At 49.5% G+C, this 23,980-nt stretch overlaps 2 protein-coding genes across 2 annotated transcripts; both read left to right on the top strand.

The window, feature by feature from the left end:
* The first annotated feature begins 2,113 nt into the window (after nt 1–2,113).
* On the top strand, nt 2,114–4,088 carry LOC131096252 (avidin-like). The gene is made up of 4 exons (XM_058044570.1): nt 2,114–2,221; nt 2,317–2,524; nt 2,910–3,030; nt 4,043–4,088. Exons 1-4 carry the CDS (start codon nt 2,147–2,149, stop codon nt 4,086–4,088), a joined length of 450 nt encoding a protein of 149 aa, XP_057900553.1. The 5' UTR covers nt 2,114–2,146.
* An 18,183-nt stretch (nt 4,089–22,271) lies between these two features.
* LOC131095898 (avidin-like) lies at nt 22,272–23,765 on the top strand. The gene is made up of 4 exons (XM_058044045.1): nt 22,272–22,435; nt 22,516–22,729; nt 23,139–23,259; nt 23,586–23,765. Exons 1-4 carry the CDS (start codon nt 22,364–22,366, stop codon nt 23,626–23,628), a joined length of 450 nt encoding a protein of 149 aa, XP_057900028.1. The 5' UTR covers nt 22,272–22,363; the 3' UTR covers nt 23,629–23,765.
* Nucleotides 23,766–23,980: the final 215 nt, after the last annotated feature.

Genomic DNA, 23,980 nt, shown 5'->3' with positions numbered 1-23,980 from the left:
ACAAAGCATCCTGAGAATGTAGCTACAAAAAAGAAGCTGACATTTAATCTGTAGCCAATGATGAGCTTAGCTTTTGCAATATGTATGAGCTTAATTAACGCTATTATAAATAGCACTATTATAAATTGCGCTACTATAAATAACGCTATTATAAAAGCATGTAAGCCGGATCAATAAATTTGAGACTCAATGATCATCAATAGGATGTGCTTGTCTCCTTTCGCTCCGGCAGGGTGGGATCCAGCAGTTTCTGTCCCTGAATGGATTCTTCTCCTGCTGGCTCTGGTGGGAGGCTGCCCCTTGCGCAAGGCAAGGTGCCCCTCCAACGAGGCTTTCCTTCTCAGAGCAGAGAAAAGAGCGGCATATGCTGGAAAAATTTGAGACACTCCCTCACCCCGCTCATAGTTCTCCCTAAAATAGAGATCCAGTGACTGCCAGGCTCTTGGGTCCAGGGAGGACCTCATATTTGTGAAAAGAACACAAGTCTTTGCCCATCTGAAAAACTTATAGAAATGTCTCTTCACCACATTAATTCTGTCCTGCTGAGCCCAAAATCTCCACATTGAAATAATGTCCTCCTCTGATGGAAAAAATTGAACTTCTCCTTCTGAGGGCACCTCTTCCCAACCATCACCCCACATTTTGTGAAGGACAGTGTTGTCAGGAGGGGAAGAGTATTGCTGGGGGCTATGTACAAATCACAAATGGGATGGGACTGCGAGGAATGCATCTTGAGCTGTTTTATTTTCCAGCATCAGTCTCATTACATGTTTATGACAATGGGAAGATGCCATCAGCTCACATCCCAAGTGGCAGACCAAGAACTTAACGTTACAACTTTAAAAGTTTTTTGACCGATCACACAAAGCAAAAGCATACTGACAGTAGTTCTATCCAACCACCATAAGCACACCTACCTTCGGGTAAAACACTGCATGCTTATTTTAAATACAATACCTACTGGTACGCCTTAAAACACAATGCACAGAGCTCCATTATTAAGCTTAGAACTTCCTAATATCTTGCTAGATATATTTTTATGCAACTGAGGGAGTTATTCTAGAAAAGCGTTTATACACAGATCATCGTTCTACTTGTCCTACTTTTCTCCTTCTTACATAATTTTTATGCTGACCTATCTTATGGCTACTGCTTAGCTCTAATCACAGTTCTGCTGTCTCTGAGGCCTGCCTTTTGCAGCTTTCCCAAAACCTTCTGATTTTAAGGATTCCCACAGAAGAGCTAGCAGAACCTTGGAACAGTGTCCAGTGTCAGCAGTCTGCTCAGGATTCACGGGGTCCTGGAGGCTGTCCTGCAGCTCCACAAAGGGTCTCCGGATACTTCCCGAGAGGATTCAGCAGATCCTCGTGTGTTGAGCCTAGGCTGTGAACTGCTTCTGATTTCAGGCTCTTGATTCTTCAGGTCCAGGCTGTAGCCAACATCTGGACTCACTACTTATTGCATTTGTGGCAACCCTCATGGCAGGAAGGAATGGTGAATCTGACTCCAAGTTCTTAGAAGGCTAATTTATGATTTGATGATACTATATTGTATTAAAGAATACTGTACTAAACTATATTAAAGAATAAAGAAAGAATCCTTACAGAATGCTAAAGAGATAATACTTAAACTCGTGACTCTTTCCACAGCCTCGCCACACCTAGGCACTGATTGAAAATTCAGTCAAAACCACTCACACCGGAAACCCAATATAACCATCACCTGTTGGTGAACAATCCCCAACCACATTCCAAAGGAACCAAACAAGGAGTAACAAATGAGATAATGATTGGGTTCCTTTTTCTCTGAGGTTTCTCAGCTTCCCAGGAGAAAAATCCTGGGCAAAAGAATTTTTCAGAAAATATGAAAGTGACACTGGAGGGGTACTGTGGCACCACAATACTAGAGCGTGTCACCTGGGCTGTCCATCTGCATTTATCTTGGAACAAAGACATTCTGGGAATATCAGCTGTCACAGGCTCCTCTGATAGCTGATAAATTTGGGCACACCCAGATTGCACAACATCCTGGCCAGAGCTACCACGCACCCATCTGGCAGCAATAAAAAGGAGAGGGAGCAGGAGCCTCAGCAGAGACCTGCAAGGAGCACATCCCCAGGTCCATCAGCTGCCTGCCTGCTGCAGAGATGGTGCAAGCAACTCCCTTGCTCCTCGTGCTCTTCCTGGCCCTGGGGGCTCACGGCCTCCAGGCTACACAGCAGGTACCATCAGGGGTGGGATGCACAGGGTGGGGTGGGCAGGGGGCTGTGGCTGCAGGCTGTGCTGTGCCACAAGTGCTGAGTTCTTTCCTCTCCAGTGTAAGCTGACTGGGCAATGGAAGAATGACCTGGGCTCCAACATGACCATTGATGAAGTAAAGGAAAATGGTGACTTCACTGGAAAGTACCTCACAGCTGTGTCAGGTTCCCCAGAAGAGATCAAGGAATCACCTCTGGTGGGGTCCCAGCGGCTCCCATATTGGAGCCAGCCCACCTTTGGTTTCACTGTCCACTGGAATTTTACAAGTATGTAGACATTTTTTAGCATCCTTGCTGTGTCCCCAGACCTCTCCTCTGCCCTCCCTGCAGTGTCCTTGCTGATTCCCTGCCTTCCCCTGCACTATGCCCACTGCTCTCCCTCCCTGCAGCTCCCCCATCCCTGTCCCTGGAGCTCCTCGGTTGCTGCCAGCTCCCAGTGCCAGGCTGCAGGAGGGGCAGCAGGGGCTGGAGCCTGCACTGCCTGCCCGTGTCCGTGTGACACCCCAGCCCTGTGAGCCCTCCTGCTGCTTTCCCCATCCCCGCTGTCCCCAGAGGCCGGGGACAGCAGGGGTCTGCAGTCCCCTGTGCTGGGACAGGCACTGACCTGCCACCTCGGCCACGCTCCCCTCCATCTCCTGTCCTGTCCCCACAGATACCACCAGTGTTTTCACGGGCCAGTGCTTTGTGGATGCTAATAGAAAGGAAGTTTTGAAGACCATGTGGCTGCTGAGATTACACTCAAAGAATCTTGAAGACAACTGGAATGCCACCTTGTGAGCTCTCTGTTCCTACCCTGCACACTTCCCCTGTGCACTCCTGAGGGGTTGGGGCTGTCATAAATGAGTGCTTTTGGTCACTTGGGAGTCACTCTCACAGGCATTGGCAAAAGGAGTTTTAATATTTGTTTGCAAGAACAGGACTTAGCAGATCTCCATGGCAAGGTTCACTTGATTGATTTCTGCAAGAGTAAAACATAGTAAGGAAAAAAAGGTTAGAATCAATCTAGAAGGATTTACATGGAAGCTGGAGATAGACAAGGAGAATTGAGAACATCAAAATGAATCACAAAGGTCAGGAAGGTGCCCACTGCTATCTAATCTACTGATGGATCTGAGCTCTCAGTCTCAGACCTGCTCTATGGTTTCTGTCTAGAGGACATGGCAGCACTTAAATATTGAGTAATTTAACTTGTATAAGGTGATTTGGGAGGGTTTACCACAATTACAGCAGAGATTTAATTCTAGATCCAGGCTGGCACTGAGGAGCCTCACTTAGGGATGCTGTGGTAAAGTCATGGGATGATTGACCTTAGTCATCAGTCAGTCTTCATCCTGGATGTAGTGTGAGTTGGTAACTACAGGAATTTTTCATAGTTCCAGTAATGATAACATTGTTCCACTTGGGCTGTGATTCAGGCAAGTAATTCCCCAAGGCTTTTGGAGTATTGTTTTCCTCAATAAGGCAACAGAAGGACTTGGTGTGCAAAGTGTATGTGACAAGCTCAAGGGAAGCTTCACCACCTGAGAGGCATTTCCAAAGTCCAAGGCCTAAGAAGGAATCCTGAATGGCCCAGGGTGGGGATGAAGGGTGGTGCTCCCAGCCTGTGGTGCTCAGCATTTGGCAGAGCTGCTGCCAGTGTGAAAGTGAGGGAGGACAGGGTGCTTGTGCACAGCTTCCCTGGGCGTCCTGACAAGGTGCAAATGTTTTGGGAGGATACAGGGCTGGGTGGGCACTGGGGCACTCTCATATCCCACCCTTACATTTCCTCTGTCTGTGTCCCCTCAGGATTGGCTACAACACATTCCGGCGCAAGGAAGATCTCATGGATTGAGGGCTGGTAGCATTGGAGCTCCCAGAGAAGAGGAAGAGCCAGGTTGTAGCCCATCCTCCTGCATCAGCACATCCTTTAGCACCTCCTTCAGCACCTGCTTCAGCACCGCCTTCAGCATCTTCAGCACCTTTATTCTCCAAATAAATCTTTTCTGCAAACACACACTGTCTCCGCTCTTTCACCGATCAGTGCCCCTCTTCCCTTTCCTCAGTAGTGGTCTCTCTTGCCACTATCCCTGAAGGCCATTGTGTGACCCTCCCTGGCTTGGGCTCCTCTTTGTCAGCCCACCCATCACATGGAGCTCCTTGGGACCCCAGCTGCTGCAGGCCAGCAGGACCCTGCTCAGCCTGGAGTGATGGCCCGTGTCCCATGTCCCACTGGGCGTCTGCAAACAGCTCCATGTCTGCTCTGCAAGGGGCAAGGACAGAGCTGGGAAGACCAGGGGCTCCCCCAGGGCAGGCAGAGCCAGCTGGGCACCCCCAGCATGGCAAGAAGGCACCGCAGTGCTGGGCACAGAGCTGCTGGGGCAGCAACAGTCCAGGGCTGCAAGCAATGGGCACAGCAGAGCGGCTGCAGGGGGATGCTGGCTCCAAGGCACACATCTCTGCAGCAGCAGCAGCAGCAGCTGTCCCCAAGGCTCTGTCTCTTCCCCAGGTGAAGGCCTGAGCAGGCAGCAAGGCAGGGCTCTGGGGACACTCACCAATGTCATACTGCAGGCTGATCTGCAGCTTGGGCCACAGCATGATGAGAGCGAAGGAGGCGTAGAAATGGACATCGTAGGTGTTGTACATCTGGTACTCCTGGCCTGGCAGGACAGGGCAGGGGGTGAGGGAAAGGAGACTGCCATGGGCAGGGGACAAGGGGCAAAGCTCCTCCCTCCACAGGCCCCTGGACAGGGGCATCTTTCCCAGCACAGGCAGGGGCTCCCATTCCAAGAGGGTTTCAATCTCTACACAGAGCACCAGGCATGTGGGGAAGACTCCATGCCCTATCCTTCAGGGCTGCATGAGCTTTTCCTGGTGTAATATATGGTAGAGATAATTCACGCTGTTAATGTAAAAAGTATTGTAAGATCCAGACTATGTCTTTTGGCCGCCCTGGCCGGGAGCAGTGTCTTATTCATATACATCTAGTTCCCAGACTTCATTGAGATAACATTGGGTTCTTTAACGAATTAATGGAAGCTTCCAGGGCGATGATCACCGCCTTCCCCAGGCCACCGGGACCACTCAAAAGTGATTTTTGTCCCGATGATTCCATCTACTACAATGATCAACGGTGTCACCCTGATGCATGTGAATGCTGACTTTCCCAAAGTTCTCTGACAACATCTGGATCTTTGTCTACCTCTGCACATGTAAAGCCTCGGTTATGCATGTGAAGAGACAAAAAGAACATTCAGTCATCTCTGCCTCGGGCAGAATAAACTGTATAAGAACTCGCTTTGCGAAGCACCGTTCATGAACAGGGGGAGACACTGACATTTGGGGGGTCAGATCCGTGTGTTCACCCAGCGCCAATCCCGTGCTCAACGCTGACCTTGGCTGTGGCAGTTTTTGATGACTGAAATTTGGTCTCACGGACAAAGTAATAAATCTTTGCTAAATTTTCTTATAAGTTTGGCTCTCGATTTCATAATTTATCACAATCTGGTGACAACCTGACCTGCGTTGATATTGGGGTTTGGGACCACCTTCCCCCCTGGAAGGCGCCCCGCTGATTTTCGAGGTCCGAACGGGTTTGGAGTCCAAAAAACCAATCAAATTCACAAGAACTGAAATCCAAGCCACAGCCAAGGGGGATAAACGGGCCCAATTCTCAGCAAACTCAGAATGATCCAGAGGTCTCCAAGCTGAGGTTTTCTTTTTCACTCAGAAAAATCAACATGCACGAAGAAATCCACGCGGGAAAAGGAACCAAAAGTATCATGTGGTTGAGTGAAGCGTGACCGAACGCGTGCGTGAGACGTGACTCTGTCACAGGGCGAGTGCAGACCCCATGATCGCAGTTCCACCATCCCGAGAGGGACATGTTCAATCAAGGCAGAAGCGGAAGGTTTTGCCTGACACACGAGACCCGAGGCTCGGGGGGAGTCTAGGGGGAAAATCAGCCACAGTTGGGGTCAGGAGGGGGAAGAGACAAGCCTAGAAAACTCTAGGAGCCCATCTGCATTCTGATACAGAGGAAAGAGGTAAAAATCTCTCTAAAAAGTCAGTAGAACGGTTCTCTGCTTGACTGAGTCAGACTGGTGGCTTTTTGTGAGCCAGAGAGACCGACATTGCACAAAGAAACGGGACCTGTGACAGATGTCCCAATGAAAGGAGAGAAGGTAAGAAAAATTGTAGAAATTCTTGACAAAATGGGGTTGGAAAAGAGCAGACTCTAGAGAAAAACCCAGGAAAAACCTCCCCAGGGAAGGGGAGGGAAAATTTTACCAGAAATCCCAAGAGATAGTTCCCTGGGATGGATGTTAGAAAATTGGGATGAGAGCCTGAGGAGGGTGGGGAAGTCCAAGGAGAAAATGGTCCATTTTTGCATGGAAAAATGGGGAGGGAGATCAAAAATACGTGGTTTGACCCAGTTTTGGCACGTTTGAAGCTTGGACTTGCGAGTCTTTGTACGATCACGTGTTCGATCACCGCCCGCGGGATTCTGAGGAAATTGAGTATGCTGAAATACGGAGACACGCTTGTATGGGTCTATACCCAATATGAGCTCTACGGCGCACGGCAAAAGCGGGAAAGGAATGGGAGCCGTTGGAAAATCTTCGAGCCCCTTAACTTGTGTCCCTGCAGCAGCCCGATCCTGCACAGGCACAAGCAGTGCCCGAGGTGCCTCCCGAGGCAAGGGTTCAGCAGGCTCAGGAGGCGGCATCCGCTTTCCCACATGGCCAAGCGGCGGCTGCCCCAGGTCTCTCCAAAAGCCAAGGAGAGAGGGGTAACCAACCGTGTCTCTAGGGACGTCTCTCCCCTGGCCCATCGGATGAGGCAGTGGACAAGGAGAGACAGTGGGGATGAGGAAGAGAAGTCCGGCATCTTCCCTTATGGGAAGTTCTGACGGCTCTGGGGGTGATTGGGTTCGTACACACCCCAATTGACAAAAATGACATGAGGACCTTCAAAAGGGAGATGAGAAAATTGATGGATGATCCTTTGGGGGTGGCAGAAAGGTTGGATGAGATTTTGGGAACCAGCATATATACCTATGAGGATCTCCAAGCAATTTTAAGATGGCTGTTTAACAACGAGGAAAGAGAGATGATTAGGCAAGCCACGATCAAAGATTGGGAAAAGAGAAACCCTAACGAGGGAGCTTGGGAAGAAAGGTGGCCAAATCAGAAACCATATTGGGAAGCTCAGATGGAGGAGGGAAGGCAGAAAATGATAAATCTGAGCTATATGGTCATTCAGGGTATCTGGGAGGTGGTACCAAAGGGACAAAACATGAGCAAGGTACACTGAGAGTGCCAGGGCAAAGGTGAGACTCCCATGGAATGGCTGGAGAGACTGTGCAAAGGCCTGAGTATGTATTCAGGAACAGACATGACTCTCCAGTGGGGATGGTGTTGTTGAAAATGCAGTTTGTGGTGAAAGCTTGGGAGGATATTCAGAAAAAGCTAGAAAAGTTAGATGGGTGAAAAGAACAGGTGTTGCAGGAACTGCTTCGGGAAGCCCAGAAAGTCTACATGAGATGGGATGAGGAGAAACAGAAGATCCAAGCCAAGGTTTTGCTGGCTGCAGTAAGGGAAGCACAAAAGCAGGAGCAAGGTAAGGATGCGGTGAAAAAGGCGCCGGTGAAGAAACAGGGTTCATCACAGGGGAAGCGTTCGAGCAAGCAAAGACGGGATTTTGAGTGCTATTATTGCAAACAGAAGGGACACATTCGAAGTATTTGTCCCAATAAAGACAACGACCAGGCAATGTTTCAGGAAGATTAGGGATGCCAGGGGCTTTTCAGTTTGGAGTTTGGAACACCGAGGGAACCCTTGATAAAATTCAAAGTGGGACCCCACAGCGAAGAGATGTGGTTTATGGTAGACGCGGGGGCGGAACGGACAACAGTGCAACAAATACCAAAGGGGTGCTCTCTGAGCAACGACTCCATGATGGTAACTGGAGCAAAAGGGGAACCTTTCGAGGTTCCAATCATAAAAGATGTGGAAATAGAAATGGAAAGTAAAAAGCACAAAGGAAATATATTGTTGGTTAGGGATGCTGATTTCAATTTGCTGGGGCAGGAGATGATTGTTGCTCTGGAAATCGGGTTGGCAGTAGAAAAAATCCTGGCTCAAGGTGAGAATTTACAAACTCACCATCTAAGTTGAGGAAAAGGTAGACCCGAGAGTGTGGTATGTTCAGGAGGAGGCCGGGAGTCTGGACAAAGAGCCGATTCAAGTCGAGATTGAGCGACTGGAAGACCCGATACGGGTCAAGCAATACCCCATCTCCATGGAGGGGAGAAGGGGTTTGAAGCCAGTGATTGACAAATTAATAAAGAAAGGTACACTGGAGCCGTGCGTGTCCAGACACAACACCCCATTTCTGGCGGTGAGGAAAACAGATGACTGCTACAGGCTGGTGCAGGACATGAGGGCTGTGAACAGACAACTAAGACTTTGTTCCCCACAGTTTCAAATCCTTACAATTTGCTGAACTATATCTCTACTGAGGACACTTGGTGCAGTGTGATTGACTTAAAGGACGCTTTCTGGACCTGTCGTCTAGCTGAGGACAGCTGCGATTATTTCGTGTTTCAGTGGGAAGACCTGGAGACAAACAGAAAGCAGCAGCTCAGGTGGACTTTGTTGCCTCAGGTCATCGTGGACTCTCCAAATTTATTTGGACTGGCACTTGAACAGGTTTTAAGCCATTTTGTACCAACTGAAGAGACAAAATTGCTGCAATACATAGATGATTTGTTGGTTGCAAGGCCAAAGGAGGAGGCTGTAAGGATGAGCACAAGCGAGCTTTAGAACTTTTTGGGGGAAAAGGGGTTGAAAGTTTCAAAGTTGAAGTTGCAATTCACAGAGTCTGATGTCATGTGTATTTTAGGACATTGGTTAATCAAGGGCAAAAACAAATTGGATCCAGAGAGGGTGGCAGAGATTATTGCCTTGCCACCCCCACAGACGAAAAGGGAGGTCAGGCAGCTTTTGGGGTTGTTGGGACATTGCCAGCAGTGGATTGAAGGGTACAGCAAAAAGGAGAAATTTCTATATGAGAAACTCACCACAGCGCGGATCAAATGGACAAAGACAGATGAGGAAGAATTTAGGGGAGTCAAGGAGGCACTCACAGCAGCACCAGTGCTGAGTGTCCTTGATGTGAGAAAACCCTTTCAGTTGTTTGTGGATGTGAGCAGTCACACGGCACAGGAGGTGTTGACACAGGACTGGGCAGGGGTCAGGAAACCTGTGGGTTACTTATCCCAGCTTTTGGACCCAGTCAGCAGGGGCTGGCCCACCTGCTTGCAGGCAATTGTGGCCGTGGCATTGCTGGTGGAGAAAGCCAAGAAGGTAACCTTCAGCGCACCTCTGGTAGTATTTGCACTCCACAACGTGCGGGGCATACTACAGCAGAAAGCGGACAAATGGCTCATGGATGCAAGGTTGTTAAAGTATGAGGCCATTTTGATTCACTCACAGGATTTGGAACTGAGAACAACGATTGTGCAGAACCCTGTGCAGCTTCTGTTCGGGGGAGCTTCAGAGGAATTGATACACGATTGCATGAAGGTGGTTGAATTGCAAACCAAAACCAGGGAGGATTTAGAGGAGGAGGAACTGGTCGAGGGAGAAAAATGCTTTCTGGACGGATCGAGCGGAGTAGTCGAGGGAAAAAGGAAATCAGGATATGCAGTCATGGATGGGAGAACAGGAAAGGTGATTGAAGCGGGCCCCCTGAGCGCGAGTTGGTCGGCAAACTGCAAACTGTACGCAGTTCTGAGGGCATTGAAAGGGCTGAAAGGGAAAAAGGGAATGATTTTTAGAGATTCAAGGTATGCCTTTGAGGTTGTTCACACGTTTGGGAAGATTTGGGAGGAAAGGGGACTGATCAACACGAGGGGAAAGGGGCTGATGCATGGAGAATTAATTTCGCAAATCATAGAAGCTCTAAGGCGGCGGGAAGAAATTGCAGTGGTCGAAGGGACACCAGGCAGGAATTCAGTTCTGGACCAGGGGGAACAACTTGGCAGACCAGGAGGCCACAACCGTGGCGTTGATGATGGTGAGTACCCCAGAGATCGAAGGGCTGAGGATCCTGACAATTGCCCTCAACCCTCCCTAAAGGAGATCGAATGTTATGAGAAAATCGGGGGAAAACGGAAAGAAGGTAAGTGGAGATTACCTGATGGGAGAGAAATAGTTTCCAGAGGTTTTGCCAGAAGAATTTTGTGAAAATTGCACCAGTGAACACACTGGGGGGCACAAGCCCTGGTGGAACAATTTTTGAAATTTTTTGGGTGCAAGGGAATTTACGAATTGGCCAAACAAGAGGGGCAAGGGTGCCTGATTTGTCAGAAAGTAAACAAATCAAGAGCAAAGCAGGCTGCCCTGGGGAGTCGCCACGTTGCGTACCGACCATTTGAAAGAATTCAAGTTGATTTCATGGAGTTGCCAAAAGTGGGGAGGTTCAAATTTGTACTTGTAATTGTGGACAAATTGTGGACAAATTGACTCATTGGGTGGAGGCCTTTCCCAGCTCACGGGCAACGGCTCAGACAGTGACCAGAAAATTACTAGAAGAAATTGTACCCCGATATGGGGTGGTGAATTGCGTAGACTCAGATCAAGGGACCCATTTCACATCGAAGGTTATTAAGCTGATGGCTGGTGCACTAGGCATTCAGTGGGAATACCACACTCCATGGCATCCCCAGAGTTCAGGACAAGTGGAAAGAATGAATCAGACTTTGAAGGCAGAGTTATCTAAATTAATGTTAGAAACACGGATGTACTGACTGAAATGCCTGCCTTTACCACTGCTTAATATCTGAACCACGCCTCACTCAGAGATGGGGCTCTCGCCATTTGAAATGTTATATGGGATGCCAGATAAGACATGTAATGCTGGTGGAACATCCCAGGTTTGAGGATGGTCAGATTGAACCATATCTGGTTGCAATCAACAGAAATTTACAGGAACTCAGAAAACAGGGGATAATGGCCCAGAGTGCTCCTCTGGGATTCACTATTCAGAAAATCCAACCAGGTGACACAGTGCTTGTGATAGTGTTGAAGGAGATGCCTCTCTCTCCTCACTGGGAAAGTCCTTTTCTTGTGACAACAGCGATGGCCATTCAGACAGTGGAGAAAGGCTGGACACACACAGCTAGGGTGAAGAAAGTTGAACATCAGGAGGAAGTGTCCGAGTGGAGGGTTACTTCTTCCCCAGGCGACTTGAAGCTCAGACTCCAATGTCCTTGTAAATGACCAATGGTGAGCGGATAAGTTGTACACTGTCAGATTGTGTATGTTATCCGTTTGTACACTTTAAGTGTGAGTATTGTCAAGGGGTTTTTGTCCTTCATTGTAGAAGGGGACAGAGACCAAAGGGGCTGTGTACCCAGTGTTTGGAGGAAGAGCTTGAACTGACTGACCATATCCTAACCATAGCCACCAATTTGGGAATCATTGAATTGGACTCACAGGAGTGGATTTGCATTTTTCAAAACGGGGTGCGTGGGAAGCTTAGATCACAAGCAGAAATTCTGGATGTGGAGTGCCGGAAATCCATTAGGGTACCGTGGAGTTCCGATGCAATCAGTGTCACAGTGGGACGCCTTTAAAAGGAGGTTTGCAGCTAGGTCCGAGGGCATGTTCCCTAAAGAATACTCCTCCTGCCGTGAAGATGGTCTTCCTCGCCGCTGGTGGCACCCCAGGGGGTGGAGGCAAAGGCGGAGGAGTATGCTTGGTGGGAATCCTTATGGGCCTGAGCCTAGTCGTGTGCAGGACACAGAGCCAGCACACTGAGTTCCCGATGAGAGGTGGAAACGAGAGGTCCACAGCTGAGTGTGGAAATTGCACTCAGGTGGTCCCAGTTGCAGGGGATGGGGGACACTCAGCATACCAAGCCCCAGAGGAATGTCTCAGGGAACCTGGCAGGTACTCTTGGAAGAATGGCACACGGGTGAAATTGTGTGAATTGGAGACAGGGATTTGGTGTATCAATCCCAAGGCAAGGCTAAGGAATGGACAGTCAAATGAGCACAAGCAACAAATGAGAAAAAAAGTGTGAAAACAATGTTTATCCCCATTTGTAGCCAATGTAACCGGACCATGTGAGTTGGGGGAAAGACAGAATCAATCTTTGTTGCATATCACCAGGTGAATCCATTGTGCTATGACAGTATGAGGCTGGGGATATGCATGATGAATGGTAAAATGTATTGGATGATGAGAAATGCTAAATTTGACAGCAAATTTACTTTGAAGAGAGACCCACTCATACTGGACTTGGCACAGGCAAATGATGACAGGATGTGCCTGCAATATGATCGGGTTGTCTGTTTCACGAGAAATTAAAATTATGAGGATCCTGAGGGAAGAATGAGAGAGGTAACTCAATAACTGAGGCAAAGGGAGTCAGAAATGAGGAAGAAAAGAATTGAACAGGAAAGATTGAAAACACTGGGAGAACAATATGAAATGCTGGAAAAACAATATGCTGGTAGGGAACTACCTTCCCCAGACAGGAACCTGTTCATTGACTTGATGCAGGAGATTGCAACTGAATTGGGACTGTCAAATTGTGGGATTTGTGGGGGTCTGAAATCTGCAGAAAAATGGCCTTGGAAAGGGGAAGGTTTGGCTCCAGAGCAGCTTTTGAAATGGGACAATCTGAGGGTCTCAAAATTGGCACAGAGACCTGAGGGGTGGGTTTTGGACCAGAGGGTGGACCAGAGGGTGATTGGAACTATCTGTATCAGTCCAGAAGGAAGGGAGTACACTGAGACGGTGGGATACACTCCTTGTGTATGTACCCTGATGGTGAACTCAGACACAAAAAGTAAGATCTGGCAGCCAGAACACCCTTCTGGCTACTGGAGCCCGAGGAACGAAACAAATTGTGAATGGAACAAAAGAATGGGACTTGGTGGGTCAAAAATCCAGGAGCCAACCCTTTGCAATCCTTGGAGGGCATGAGGGAATACTGGGGAACCGCAGGGAAAATAAATATCAAATGGAAAGCCCTGGATGGAATTTATTGGATCTACGGAAAGAAGGCAAACAGTGAGTTACCCCCAAGGTGGAAGGGATCATGCACCTTAGGCATGATCCAGCTGATGTTCTTTACTCTCTCGCAAACAAAAAGTAACCTTTTAGGGGCTCCATTATACGAGAAGGGAGAGAAGAATCCTGAAAAAGATAATACCAGTGATAAGTGGTAAACAAACATGGGAGGAGGAAGAGTGGCCAGTGGCGAGAATAATTGATTATTATGGGCCAGCCACGTGGGCCCAGGATGGAAGCTGCAGATATAGGACTCCGATTTATCTACTGAACAGACTGATTTGGCTGCAGGCAGTGGTGGAAATTGTGTCAAATTACACCTCTGAAGCCCTGGATTTACTGAGTCAGCAGCACACCCAGGTACGGGCATTTGTATCAAATAGCTTTAGACTATTTGCTGGCCGAAGAAGGGGGAGTGTGTGGAAAGTTCAATGAATCAGAATGCTGTATTGAGGTTGATGATTATGGGGAAACCATAAGAGGTTTGGTGGCTGAGATCAAAAAGGTGGCCCATGTCCCTGTTCAAAAATGGAACTTTATTTTTCAGTCCTTGTGGTGGGACAAATTGCTTGATGGGGCCTGGTGGAACAAAGTGATGTTTTTTGTGCTCTGTTCAGTAGCTGGAATCCTATTCCTCCCTTAGCTAATTCCATGCTTTATTAGACTGATCCACTCCGTGGTCCAGGGAATGCAGATAGTGATAATTCCTGTGGATCCAGAGGGAGCTTCCAGAGACAACACACCTAAAATCATGGGATTGGGAGAAAGGATGTATGCCAGCAATGCTGCCAAGGTATTGGCAAAGTTTGAAAAACAGGCAAATGTGAATGTGAATAATACAGGATATCAGGGTGTTCTACAAGGAGAATACAGAATAGTGTATAAAAGTACCCTGTTTGTGAAAGACCCTTAATCGTGGTGGGTAGAGGTAGGAAATGAGAACTGTAGCAATTTACAAGCATGAATTAAGATAGTGATATAAATGGGGAGGGATTGTGGTATATGGTAGAGATAATTCATCCTGTTCATGTATGAAATATTGTAAGATCCAAACGATGTCTTTTGACCAACCTGGCCAGGAGCAATGTCTTATTATTATACATCTAGTTCCCAGACTTCGTTGAGATAACATTGGGTTCTTTAATGTAAGAATAGAAGCTTCCAGGGTGATGATCACCACCTTCCCTGGGCTGCTGGGACCACTCAAGAGTGGTTATTGCCTCAACGATGTCATCTACCACGATGATTGACGGCGCCACCCTGATGCATGTGAATGCTGACTTCCCCAAAGTTCTCTGACAACATTTGGACACCTGGACTGGATCTTTGTCTACCTCTGCACATGTAAAGCCTCGGTTATGCATGTGAAGAGACACAAAGAACATTCGGTCATCTCTGCCTTGGGCAGAATAAACTGTATAAGAACTCGCTGCGAAAAGCAGCATTCGTGAACAGGGGGAGACTCTGACATTTGGGGGGTCAGATCCATGTGTTCACCCAGCACCAATCCCGTGCTCAATGCTGACCTTGGCTGTGGCAGTTTTTGACAACTGAAATTTGGTCTCATGGACAAATTAATAAATCTTTGCTAAATTTTCTTATAAGTTTGACTCTCGATTTGATAATGTATAACACTCAGAATAGCACTGCTCCCTACACACTGGAGTGTGAAAAGCATCCCCGTGGCAGGTGCAAAACACATGCCTACAGTAATGGGAGGGCTTGAGGCTGGAGAATGCCTCACATCCTTGTGAGTTACCTTCCAAATACGCAAACCTTCCGTACTCCCTCAGGACAGTTGCCTCAGCCACTCTCCTGACACCATCCCCAAAGAGGGTGCCCTCAGGAAAGTCATGTCCCCTCTCCTGGTGTCAGGCTGTCAGGCAAGCCCTGAGGAACGCTGCCAACCCCAAGGCCTTACACCCTGCTGAAGGTTGCAATGCAAGTTGTTTTCCATTACCATCTGTATGGCAGATTACCTTTGTCAAGTGGGCAGTTTGCTTTATCTCTCTTTTTGAGTGACCACATTCACACCTCCCTCGGGAGGGGACATTGCTGATAACAGACTATTGAATGTCCCTGCATGACGGATAAGAACTTGAGCATCCCATTGTGAGATGCTCCACCCAGAGGGAGGAGCCAAGAACTGCTACGCAGATATAATCTGGAGATTCTGGAATAACTGCATGGTATCTCCACTGGATTTCCCAGAGGAACAGCAGCTGCCTCTTCTTCCACTAGATCGTCAGAGGAAGACTACAGCCTTTTCTACAGGATCCCTGCTCCAGCAGAACCACACCTGACACTCCAGGAGGACTGCAGCCACATTTCCAATTGCACTGCTACCAACACCATGACCAACAGGGTGTCAGATTCTGTCATGACTCTGTCAATGTTGTTTTAGTTTTCTGCATTGTTTATTTTATAAGTATTTTTTCCCTAATAAAGAACTGTTATTTTCTGCTCCCATAATTTTTGTTGCCTGAGAGCCCCTTAATGTAACAATTTGTAGCAATTTGGAGGGGGGGGAGTTCATTTCTCTATTTCAGGGGAGGCTCTTGCCTTCCTTAGGAAGCAGCTGTCTTTCCAAACCAAGACACCCAGTGTGGGGCTGTGCCTGGGGCTCCAGGCAGGGTCTGGCCCAGCCCTCCTGCAGTAAATCCCTCCTGCAGCTCCTTTTGGGGAGGAAACAGTGGATGTGGTGCAGTCAAGAATGTGGCCTGCCTTTCCCCAGCCTCAGCCTTGTGCTGCTGAAGGTGGCACTTGTCCTTTCTCTCTGGTGAGCTCTGAGCTGACTGCAGGTGAGACTGGTGAATTGCTCTCCTCTGTTACCTTGCCATTTCATGGATTTTTTCCATGTGTTTTGCTCCATTGCCTGGCTGGCATCACTCCTGTCTGTGAGCTCATTGACATGGCCTTGGTGGGTGCACAAGTCAGCAGTGAACAAGTCAGAAATGAGACGTAAGAACTGCCTGTGATCCAGTCCTGAAGAGAGAGTGCCCAAAAGGTTCTGCCAGAGAAGGGCACTCCAGCCCTTCACTGATTCCCACAGCATCCCCTGGGCTCATCTCCAGAGCCACACTGGGGAAAAATATCTGCAGGGATGCTTGGTTTGAGCATGGAGAGGAGAGATTTTCTGCTTTTGCTTTGGACTGCCCAGCCTTCCCTGGCAAGGTCCTGCCTGGTGTCATCCCAGCCTCTGCTTCCCCTGGTTCTGGTGTCACCAGACTGGCAGTAAGTGTCAGGCATGTCCCTCGGCTGTGCTGATGAGCCCCATGGCTCTTGTCTCTCTTGATATTTGATGCTGTGGTCACTCCACAACTTCTGCAATGACATTTCCTCTCTTTACTGGCACTACCAAAATTGCTGCAAATGCTGTATTTAGTATTTATTTTCTGCTGTGTGCAGGGGATTTTAATCTCATTGTACTCCTCACTGTGCCACTGCTCCTCTGCTTTTTGCTGAGCTGACAGGTTGTTTTCAAGCTCAGGAGCTGGATGTTTGGTTTTGGTTTCTTTTTCTTTGCAGGTTTGTTTACCTTGTTTCTTTGTTCTGTTTTTCTCTTTTGACAATAGCTTGCTCAGTGTATTCTGGTAAATATTTTTAATTCTTACCCCAGTTTTTGGATGATTTTTTTTCCTTAGGGAGAAGTTTTTACTTTTTCCTGGTAATCTCCTGAAAGAAGTGCATATCCAGCAAGCACAGCTGACCTTTCAGAAGTCTCTAAGTTTCCCTTGAGAGAAAAGGTTTAGGTACCTGCAACCAGACACAGAAAACCACCAGGGGTCATGTGTACCTCAGTCTGATCTCTTCATGCCCAGGCTGCCTCTTCTGTCTCTCCAAGTTGCCCACTCTCAGTCACAACCCTTTGCATCATGATCCAGTTGCAAAACTGAAAGGAGTAGAGTACTTTTGGAACTCACTCAGACTAAGTTGATTTTGTTTTTTCCTTGACATGGAGATGATATTTTTCTTGTAATTCCTTTCCCCAAAATTCCCAGCAGTTACACAAAAAACTGAACATTATGCACGGCATGGACTTTGCAGCTGCAAGATAAATTCTGATACCGCCAGACTGGCTTGACCATCACTTTTGCTTTTGTCAGAAAAACACCTCCTGCCTGGCTAATCCTTTGTCCACCTTTAGCCAGGGTCCCACGTTCTGAAGGCATTGTGATGCTCCCTGTAGCTGGGGCAGAGGCTGAGAGAGCAGTGTAGTGAAGGAGAAAGTGTGGTCCTCAATAGGCCTTACCTTAAGGAGCAAGCACTGGTAACCAAAAACTTGTTGAGGGTGATCTGGTTTGCCAGGTCCCCAAAGCAAAATTTGTAGAGCTGGGAGGGCTTTAACCAGAGACTGTGGGTGAGCAGCTGTTTTTGGAGATGCCCTAGCTGGATGAGCTGTCAGCATCCCCAGCAGGAAGGTGGAATGTAGTTCAATATAGTTCTTCCAAGCAAAATGTTTCAAAAGCTTTGGGGGGAACATTTTTTTCCACGTCCTCCTGTTGTTTTCCTGAGGTGCTATTTAGGGAGAACTGACCCAGCAAGCAGTGTTGCCCTTTTCCTCATGGAAGATTTATTCCTGCTCTAGACCAAGCCTGAGGGGTCCACATGAGCACCAAGCCCAAAGCTCCCATCTCTGTGCACTCGGGGCCCTGAGAGTGTGCAGGCTGCCCAGCCATCCCAAACTGCAGCTGGTACCTTGCCCGGAGGCACAGGAGACCTCTCTCCTGCAGGCATTGGGCTGGGTGAGGTGGGCAGCTGTGCTGCAGGGAAAGAAGAGGGTGTGGGTGAATGTGTGTGTGAGGATATTGGAGTGGTGCACTCAGGCACACGGATGCTGTAGTTGTCCTGGGGTGACACTGCACATTCTGACGGGCTCTGCCCCAGCAGGGCCTGTGGCAGATACAATCCCCAGGGGAGACCCGGCTCCCTGGACAGTGACAATCTGAGCCCAAGAAGCAGGTCCTGGTCTGGTACCATGGCCCCCTCCCTGCTGGCGCCGGGGGCAGGCAGTGGAGCACATGAAAGGGGATAAATCACTTCAGTTCTTAATAAATCTGTCCAGCTGTCTACTCTCGTTCTTCTTCGGTGTCTTCTTTGGCCCAGGATCAAACTGGAAGAGGAAACTCTTGGAATTCCCCTTTATCTTCTTGGACTAAGCTGGAGGGCTAGCGAGGCAGGGAGGGGACAATCCCAGTGGTGTCTGGCTCTTGTGGAGTTTTGCTGAAGGGAGCAGGGATGTGCCTCCTTACCAACTTCTCCGCATGTAATGGCACAAAAGACCCAACCCTTGCTTTCTTTTCTGCTGCCTGCAAGGCAAGGTAAGGCAAGGAGCCAGAAAATACCTCTGTTGGGAGAAGCTAAGCCACTTAACCAAACCCTGTGCCCTTCTGCCCAGGGCTGGGCACCTTGCTTCCTTTTCCTGCTTTCTGTGCCAGCTCAGCCTTTGAAGGTTGCACCAACCTGGTTAGGGAGGCATGGGGATTAGGGACATCTGCTGCCCTTCCTGTTGTGTTCTGAGCCAATGCTGGGAACTGTGAGTTTTGATGGATGCCTTGGTCACTGCTGAGTCACAGCCGCTGCTCCAGCCTCCCAAAGCAGTGGGACATGGGTCCTGCATGTGCAGGGCCAGCATGGCCCCTTTTTGTGGCACCAGGGAGCAGTGGAGTGGGCACCAGCTGGGACCGCACCTCTCCCTCCCCAGGCAGAGCAGGACAGACCTGGGTGCGCTGGGCATTACCCTACAGCAGGGGTAAGTCGCCAACAGTACCCACAGAGACAGCACAGCCAGAGCTGGAAATTCACATGGTCATGGACGCTGCATCATGGAACGGCACTGGAATGGGGTGGGATGGGGTGGAATGGCACTAGGTGACATTGCAGGGCACGACAAGAGCAGCAGCATGGCACAGCACAGCTAGGGCCTGCAGCCACTCACCCTGCACCCAGGACAGCACAGCACAGCTCAGCTCGGCACGGCCAGGTTCTGCCCCAGGGCTGCCCTCACCTCCCTGCATGCAGCATCACAGGGCAAGGGCGAGCAGCAGCGGCAGCCTGGGGTCCCCATGGCAGTGGTGGCTGTGCCTGGTGCCTGGGCTCTGCCTGTGCTGCTGCCCCACGCCCACTCAGCCCCTTTTTATAGCAGAGGGGCCGAGCCTCCTGCCAAGGGGCACCCGTGGGGTAGGACAGCTCTGTCCTCTCTGGGGATGCACAGGGGACCTGCGCAAGGCAGGGACAGGGAGCTCACCTGATCTCAGATAGAGCTGGACAGAAAAGAGCATGAAGGACATCACAGGGAGGGCAGTGGAGCTCTGTGAACACCACAGGTAGGGCAGGGCATCTCTGAGGACATCACAGTGAAGGGCAGGAGGGCCCTGAGGACACCACAGGGAGGGCTATCAGCTCTTTCTGTCCACTTTAGAGCTTAGTGTTCCCTTAGTCCTTAGCAGCCTTTAGGGCTGGGGTGGGAAGCAGCCTATCCTACTTGCTGCGAGCATTCTTCCCCCACTTTTCTGCCCTGGGAGCTGCTGCAGGCAGGGGATCGCTGCGGTGGCCCAGGGCTGTCACTGGGTGACAAATGGCCTTTTCTTCACTCCCCAGGAGAGTGTTCCTGCAAGCACACAGGCAGACAAGTAACAATACCCAGGAAGGACAGGTTGTCCTGGATGCAGCACCCCCAGAGCAGCCGGTGTCATCCTCACATGGGAATTTCCACAGACATTGGAAAGGAATGGAGATGCAGTCCCTTAGGGTCACCGTGGCAAGGTGGGTGGGACAGGGTGCCAGCACATCAGTGAGGAGCACCTGGAGTTCCCACCTCTATTTGTATCCTGTTGGCAGCTTCCAACAATAGCAGTGATGTCCTGATCCAGCTGGCAAGGAGCAAGAGCAGGCACTGAAGACGGCACAACTTCTGGCTGGACTTGTATTGCTTTGACGCATCAATACTGTTCCTTAAACCCAGGCAACGTGCCTTCCAAAGGTTGGGGTTCAGTCTGTATAAAGGGATATTTCTGATTCCTCTTTCACTCTGGGCTGTATCACCTCAATAAATCTTGTATCTGAAATGCTCAGCTTTTGTCAGCTTCTGCATGGATGGAGCTGAGGGCTGAGAGGATAGTCCCTGGTCACAGACATTTTGCCTGTTTTTCAAGGTTGACTCAACCCCAGTTTGAGCAGCAAGTTAAATTGTTCATTAACTGTTTCTTTTTACTATTTGCCAGCACTTATTTTTCACAACACCCTGAACATACATGGTTTTAAGCCACAGCTCTGATGACTTTTAACTTCTTCAGTGTTTCCTGCTTTGGATTTTTTCCTTGCCTGCCGGTTGCCCCCACTTCCTGCAGTGCCAGGGCTCAGGCATGGCATTGCAGAACTTAATCCTTTTGATGATTGCCAGCTCCAAGCCGCTTTACTCTCTGATCTTTGGAGGGTGCAAACCCCATGGAGACACCTCAGCACTCAGCTGAGGTCACTCAAGAAATCTGCCTGCTTGAGCACTGAGCTGACCCTGCGAGATGAGCCACAGGGATTGTTAAGTACAGGAAAAATAAAGATTATGTGAACAAATAAACAATATTGTTTGTGTGACGCTAAAATAAACCTACACCTGTGAAGAAGCTGCGGGCTGCCATCAGCAGCACGGAGGCTTTGTGTTGTCCATCTGCAGGAGCCCCCTGAACCATGGTGATGGGGAGGGGGTGGTGGAAAAGGGATGATGTCTGTCTCTCCTGGCCCCCACAGCCTTCCCAGATTGACCTGACTCGTTATCCAAACAAGAGCAATGCTCTGGGCAGCACCTGCATGCCAAAAAACTGTCAGAGCAAACGGCAGCTATGTGGGAAAACACACCTTGTTATGCAGTTGATTTCTGTGACAGAAAACACTGAGGCAGGAATGTGCAGCAGCCAGCCAGCTCTCTCACCAGGGATTTCTTCCAGGCAGGGTGGTGGGGCCCCTGCAGGGAGAAGAGGGGGCTGTGGAAATGCCAGCAGCACAAATATGATGCTCTACAGCCTGGATAGCAATGAGTTTTACTGTCAGAGAGAAACCAGGGCTCAAATGTGAAATTTAAGAGAAAGCAAAGACTGAGAAAAATAAAAATAAATATTGTTAATTTTTGAGATGTTGCAAAGAGCTACTTTGTCTCCAGTTTACAAAAAGTCTTATTTTCTGATGAATAAGCTTCATCAGCTTTTGCTATGATGACTTGGGGAATGAAAACATGTATTTTAGGAGAATGCCTTGAAAACCATACAGAAATGGATGAGAAACTCTGGGCTGAATCCATTCACTCCAGCCTCCTTGGCCAGCAACAAGTATGACATAAGGGGAGTGATGAGAATTTGTTCTTGCAGTTGTCTAAGAATCCTTGTGTAAATACAACTTTTGTCACTATTAAGATCCAATGTCCCAGATATTCGGTGAATGTTGGCTTCTCATTAAATAAATAATTCCCTTCCAACACAAACCAGTTTGTGAAAACAACAGCTTAATGTGCACATCAGAACTTCCTAGACCCGTTAGTCTGGGGGTGAGGGTGATGGGAAATCCGAGTCCCAAAAGAATCTGTGTTGGGGGGTGAGTTCACGTGGGCATGCCTGGTGAGGAAGAGCAGGGTGAGCTGTGCACTGCAGCCAGTCCTGAGCTCACCAGGCTTAAGGAGCCTCAAACCCTGGGTACAGAGCTGACGTGGTAAATGAGTGACACAATGGACAACAGCTCCAGAGAGGGGTTTTCCCCAGCAGCCATTTCCCAGCAGTCACTGACCAGCAGGAGCCAGGGCCTCCCTGCAAGGTGCCAGGGGAGCAGGAATGGACATTTTCAATACTTCATCGCTCATTTCTGGGAATGTTTGCTGCAATTACCTCCTCTTATGGCTGGGAACCACAGATTAGGAAATACCCAGTTTGCACAATGCCTTGGCCAGAGGTGCCACCCACAGACCTGGAAGAAATAAAAAGGAGAGGGAGCAGGAGCATCAGCAGAGACCTGCAAGGAGCACATCCCCAGGTCCATCAGCTGCCTGCCTGCTGCAGAGATGGTGCAAGCAACTCCCTTGCTCCTCGTGCTCTTCCTGGCCCTGGGGGCTCAGGTCCTTGCTGTGAAAAAGGTACAGTGAGGGTGGAATGCGCAGGGTGGGGTGGGCAGGGGGCTGTGGCTGCAGGCAGTGCTGAATTCCCTTCTCTCCAGTGCTCCCTGACCGGCCGCTGGGTCAATGACCTGGGTTCCAAAATGAACATCTCGCCGGTGAACAAAAACGGTGGCTTCACTGGCTCCTACCACACGGCTGTGACAGCCACCTCCAACGAGATCAAGGAATCCCCACTGCAGGGAGCCATGCAGAGGAGCCCGAACCAGAAGGGCCAGCCCACCTTTGGCTTCACCGTCAACTGGAGCTTTTCAGGTACTTCTTTCCCAGCCTCCTTGTGATATCCTGGACCTCCCCTGCCCTCCCTCTTCTGCTCTTGGAGTTTTTCTGCCCTCCCTGCAGTGTCCTTGCTGATTCCCTGCCTTCCCCTGCACTATGCCCACTGCTCTCCCTCCCTGCAGCTCCCCCATCCCTGTCCCTGGAGCTCCTCGGTTGCTGCCAGCTCCCAGTGCCAGGCTGCAGGAGGGGCAGCAGGGGCTGGAGCCTGCACTGCCTGCCCGTGTCAGTGTGACACCCCAGCCCTGTGAGCCCTCCTGCTGCTTTCCCCATCCCCGCTGTCCCCAGAGGCCGGGGACAGCAGGGGTCTGCAGTCCCCTGTGCTGGGACAGGCACTGACCTGCCACCTCGGCCACGCTCCCCTCCATCTCCTGTCCTGTCCCCACAGACTCCATCACTGTTTTCACGGGCCAGTGCTTTGTGGATGATAATGGAAAGGAGGTTTTGAAGACCATGTGGCTGCTGAGGTCACATGAGGAGAACATCAAAAATGACTGGAAAGCCACCAGGTGAGCCCCCTGTCCCTGCCTTGCACATGTCCCCTGTGCACCCCCAGGCTGGGGCTGTCACAAATGAGTGTTTTAGGTTTCTTGCAGAGCCACTCTCACAGGTGTTGGCAAAAGCAGGTTTACTATCTGTTTTGAAAGCGCAGCTTAACAAATCTCGATGGCAGGGTTCACTTGATTGCTTTGTGCATGGGTAAAACATAGAAAGGAAAAACACCATCCCTGGGGGTCCTGCCAAGGTGCAGATGTGGTGTGGTTATACAGGTCTGGGTGGGTGTTTGGACACCGTCAGGTCCCTCCCTCACATGTCCTCCTCTGTGTCCCCACAGGGTGGGCTTCAACGTCTTCACCCGCCCGCAGCCAGCAGAGTGAGGGGGCGGCAGCAGCGCCAGGGCTGTGCCCCTGCTCCTGCAGCACCACCTGCTTCTCCCAATAACGCTTTGCTGCAAAACACCCACAGTCTCCTGTCATGCTGTTGCAAAATGTGCCATAAATAAAATATTTCTTTAGAAGGTTCGTTCTTTGGTGTTTGAGGTTTTTTTATGCTTTCAAGCGTAATTGACAAGGAAGGACATTTAGCCTGTGAAACAGAACAGCAAACAAGCTCTAAGCTGTGTGCAGGTGTTAGAAAGAGATCTTACTTGGTAGAATTGCCTTGTTAAGGTTTAGGTCTTGATGTACTTTAATGATCTCAGACCTGGGTGCAGGCTGCAAAACTTGGGAT

Source organism: Melospiza georgiana, chromosome Z (genome assembly GCF_028018845.1).
Source record: "Melospiza georgiana isolate bMelGeo1 chromosome Z, bMelGeo1.pri, whole genome shotgun sequence".
Taxonomy (NCBI): domain Eukaryota; kingdom Metazoa; phylum Chordata; class Aves; order Passeriformes; family Passerellidae; genus Melospiza; species Melospiza georgiana.
This window is presented reverse-complemented; position numbering and strand designations above follow the sequence as displayed.

Coding starts and splice junctions, on each gene's coding strand:
- LOC131095898 (XM_058044045.1), top strand. CDS start 22,364: ATGGTGCAAGCAACTCCCTTGCTCCTCGTGCTCTTCCTGGCCCTGGGG. Junction 22,730..23,138: donor CGTCAACTGGAGCTTTTCAG/GTACTTCTTTCC, acceptor CTGTCCCCACAG/ACTCCATCACTGTTTTCACG. Junction 23,260..23,585: donor AATGACTGGAAAGCCACCAG/GTGAGCCCCCTG, acceptor GTGTCCCCACAG/GGTGGGCTTCAACGTCTTCA.
- LOC131096252 (XM_058044570.1), top strand. CDS start 2,147: ATGGTGCAAGCAACTCCCTTGCTCCTCGTGCTCTTCCTGGCCCTGGGG. Junction 2,222..2,316: donor GCCTCCAGGCTACACAGCAG/GTACCATCAGGG, acceptor TTTCCTCTCCAG/TGTAAGCTGACTGGGCAATG. Junction 2,525..2,909: donor TGTCCACTGGAATTTTACAA/GTATGTAGACAT, acceptor CTGTCCCCACAG/ATACCACCAGTGTTTTCACG.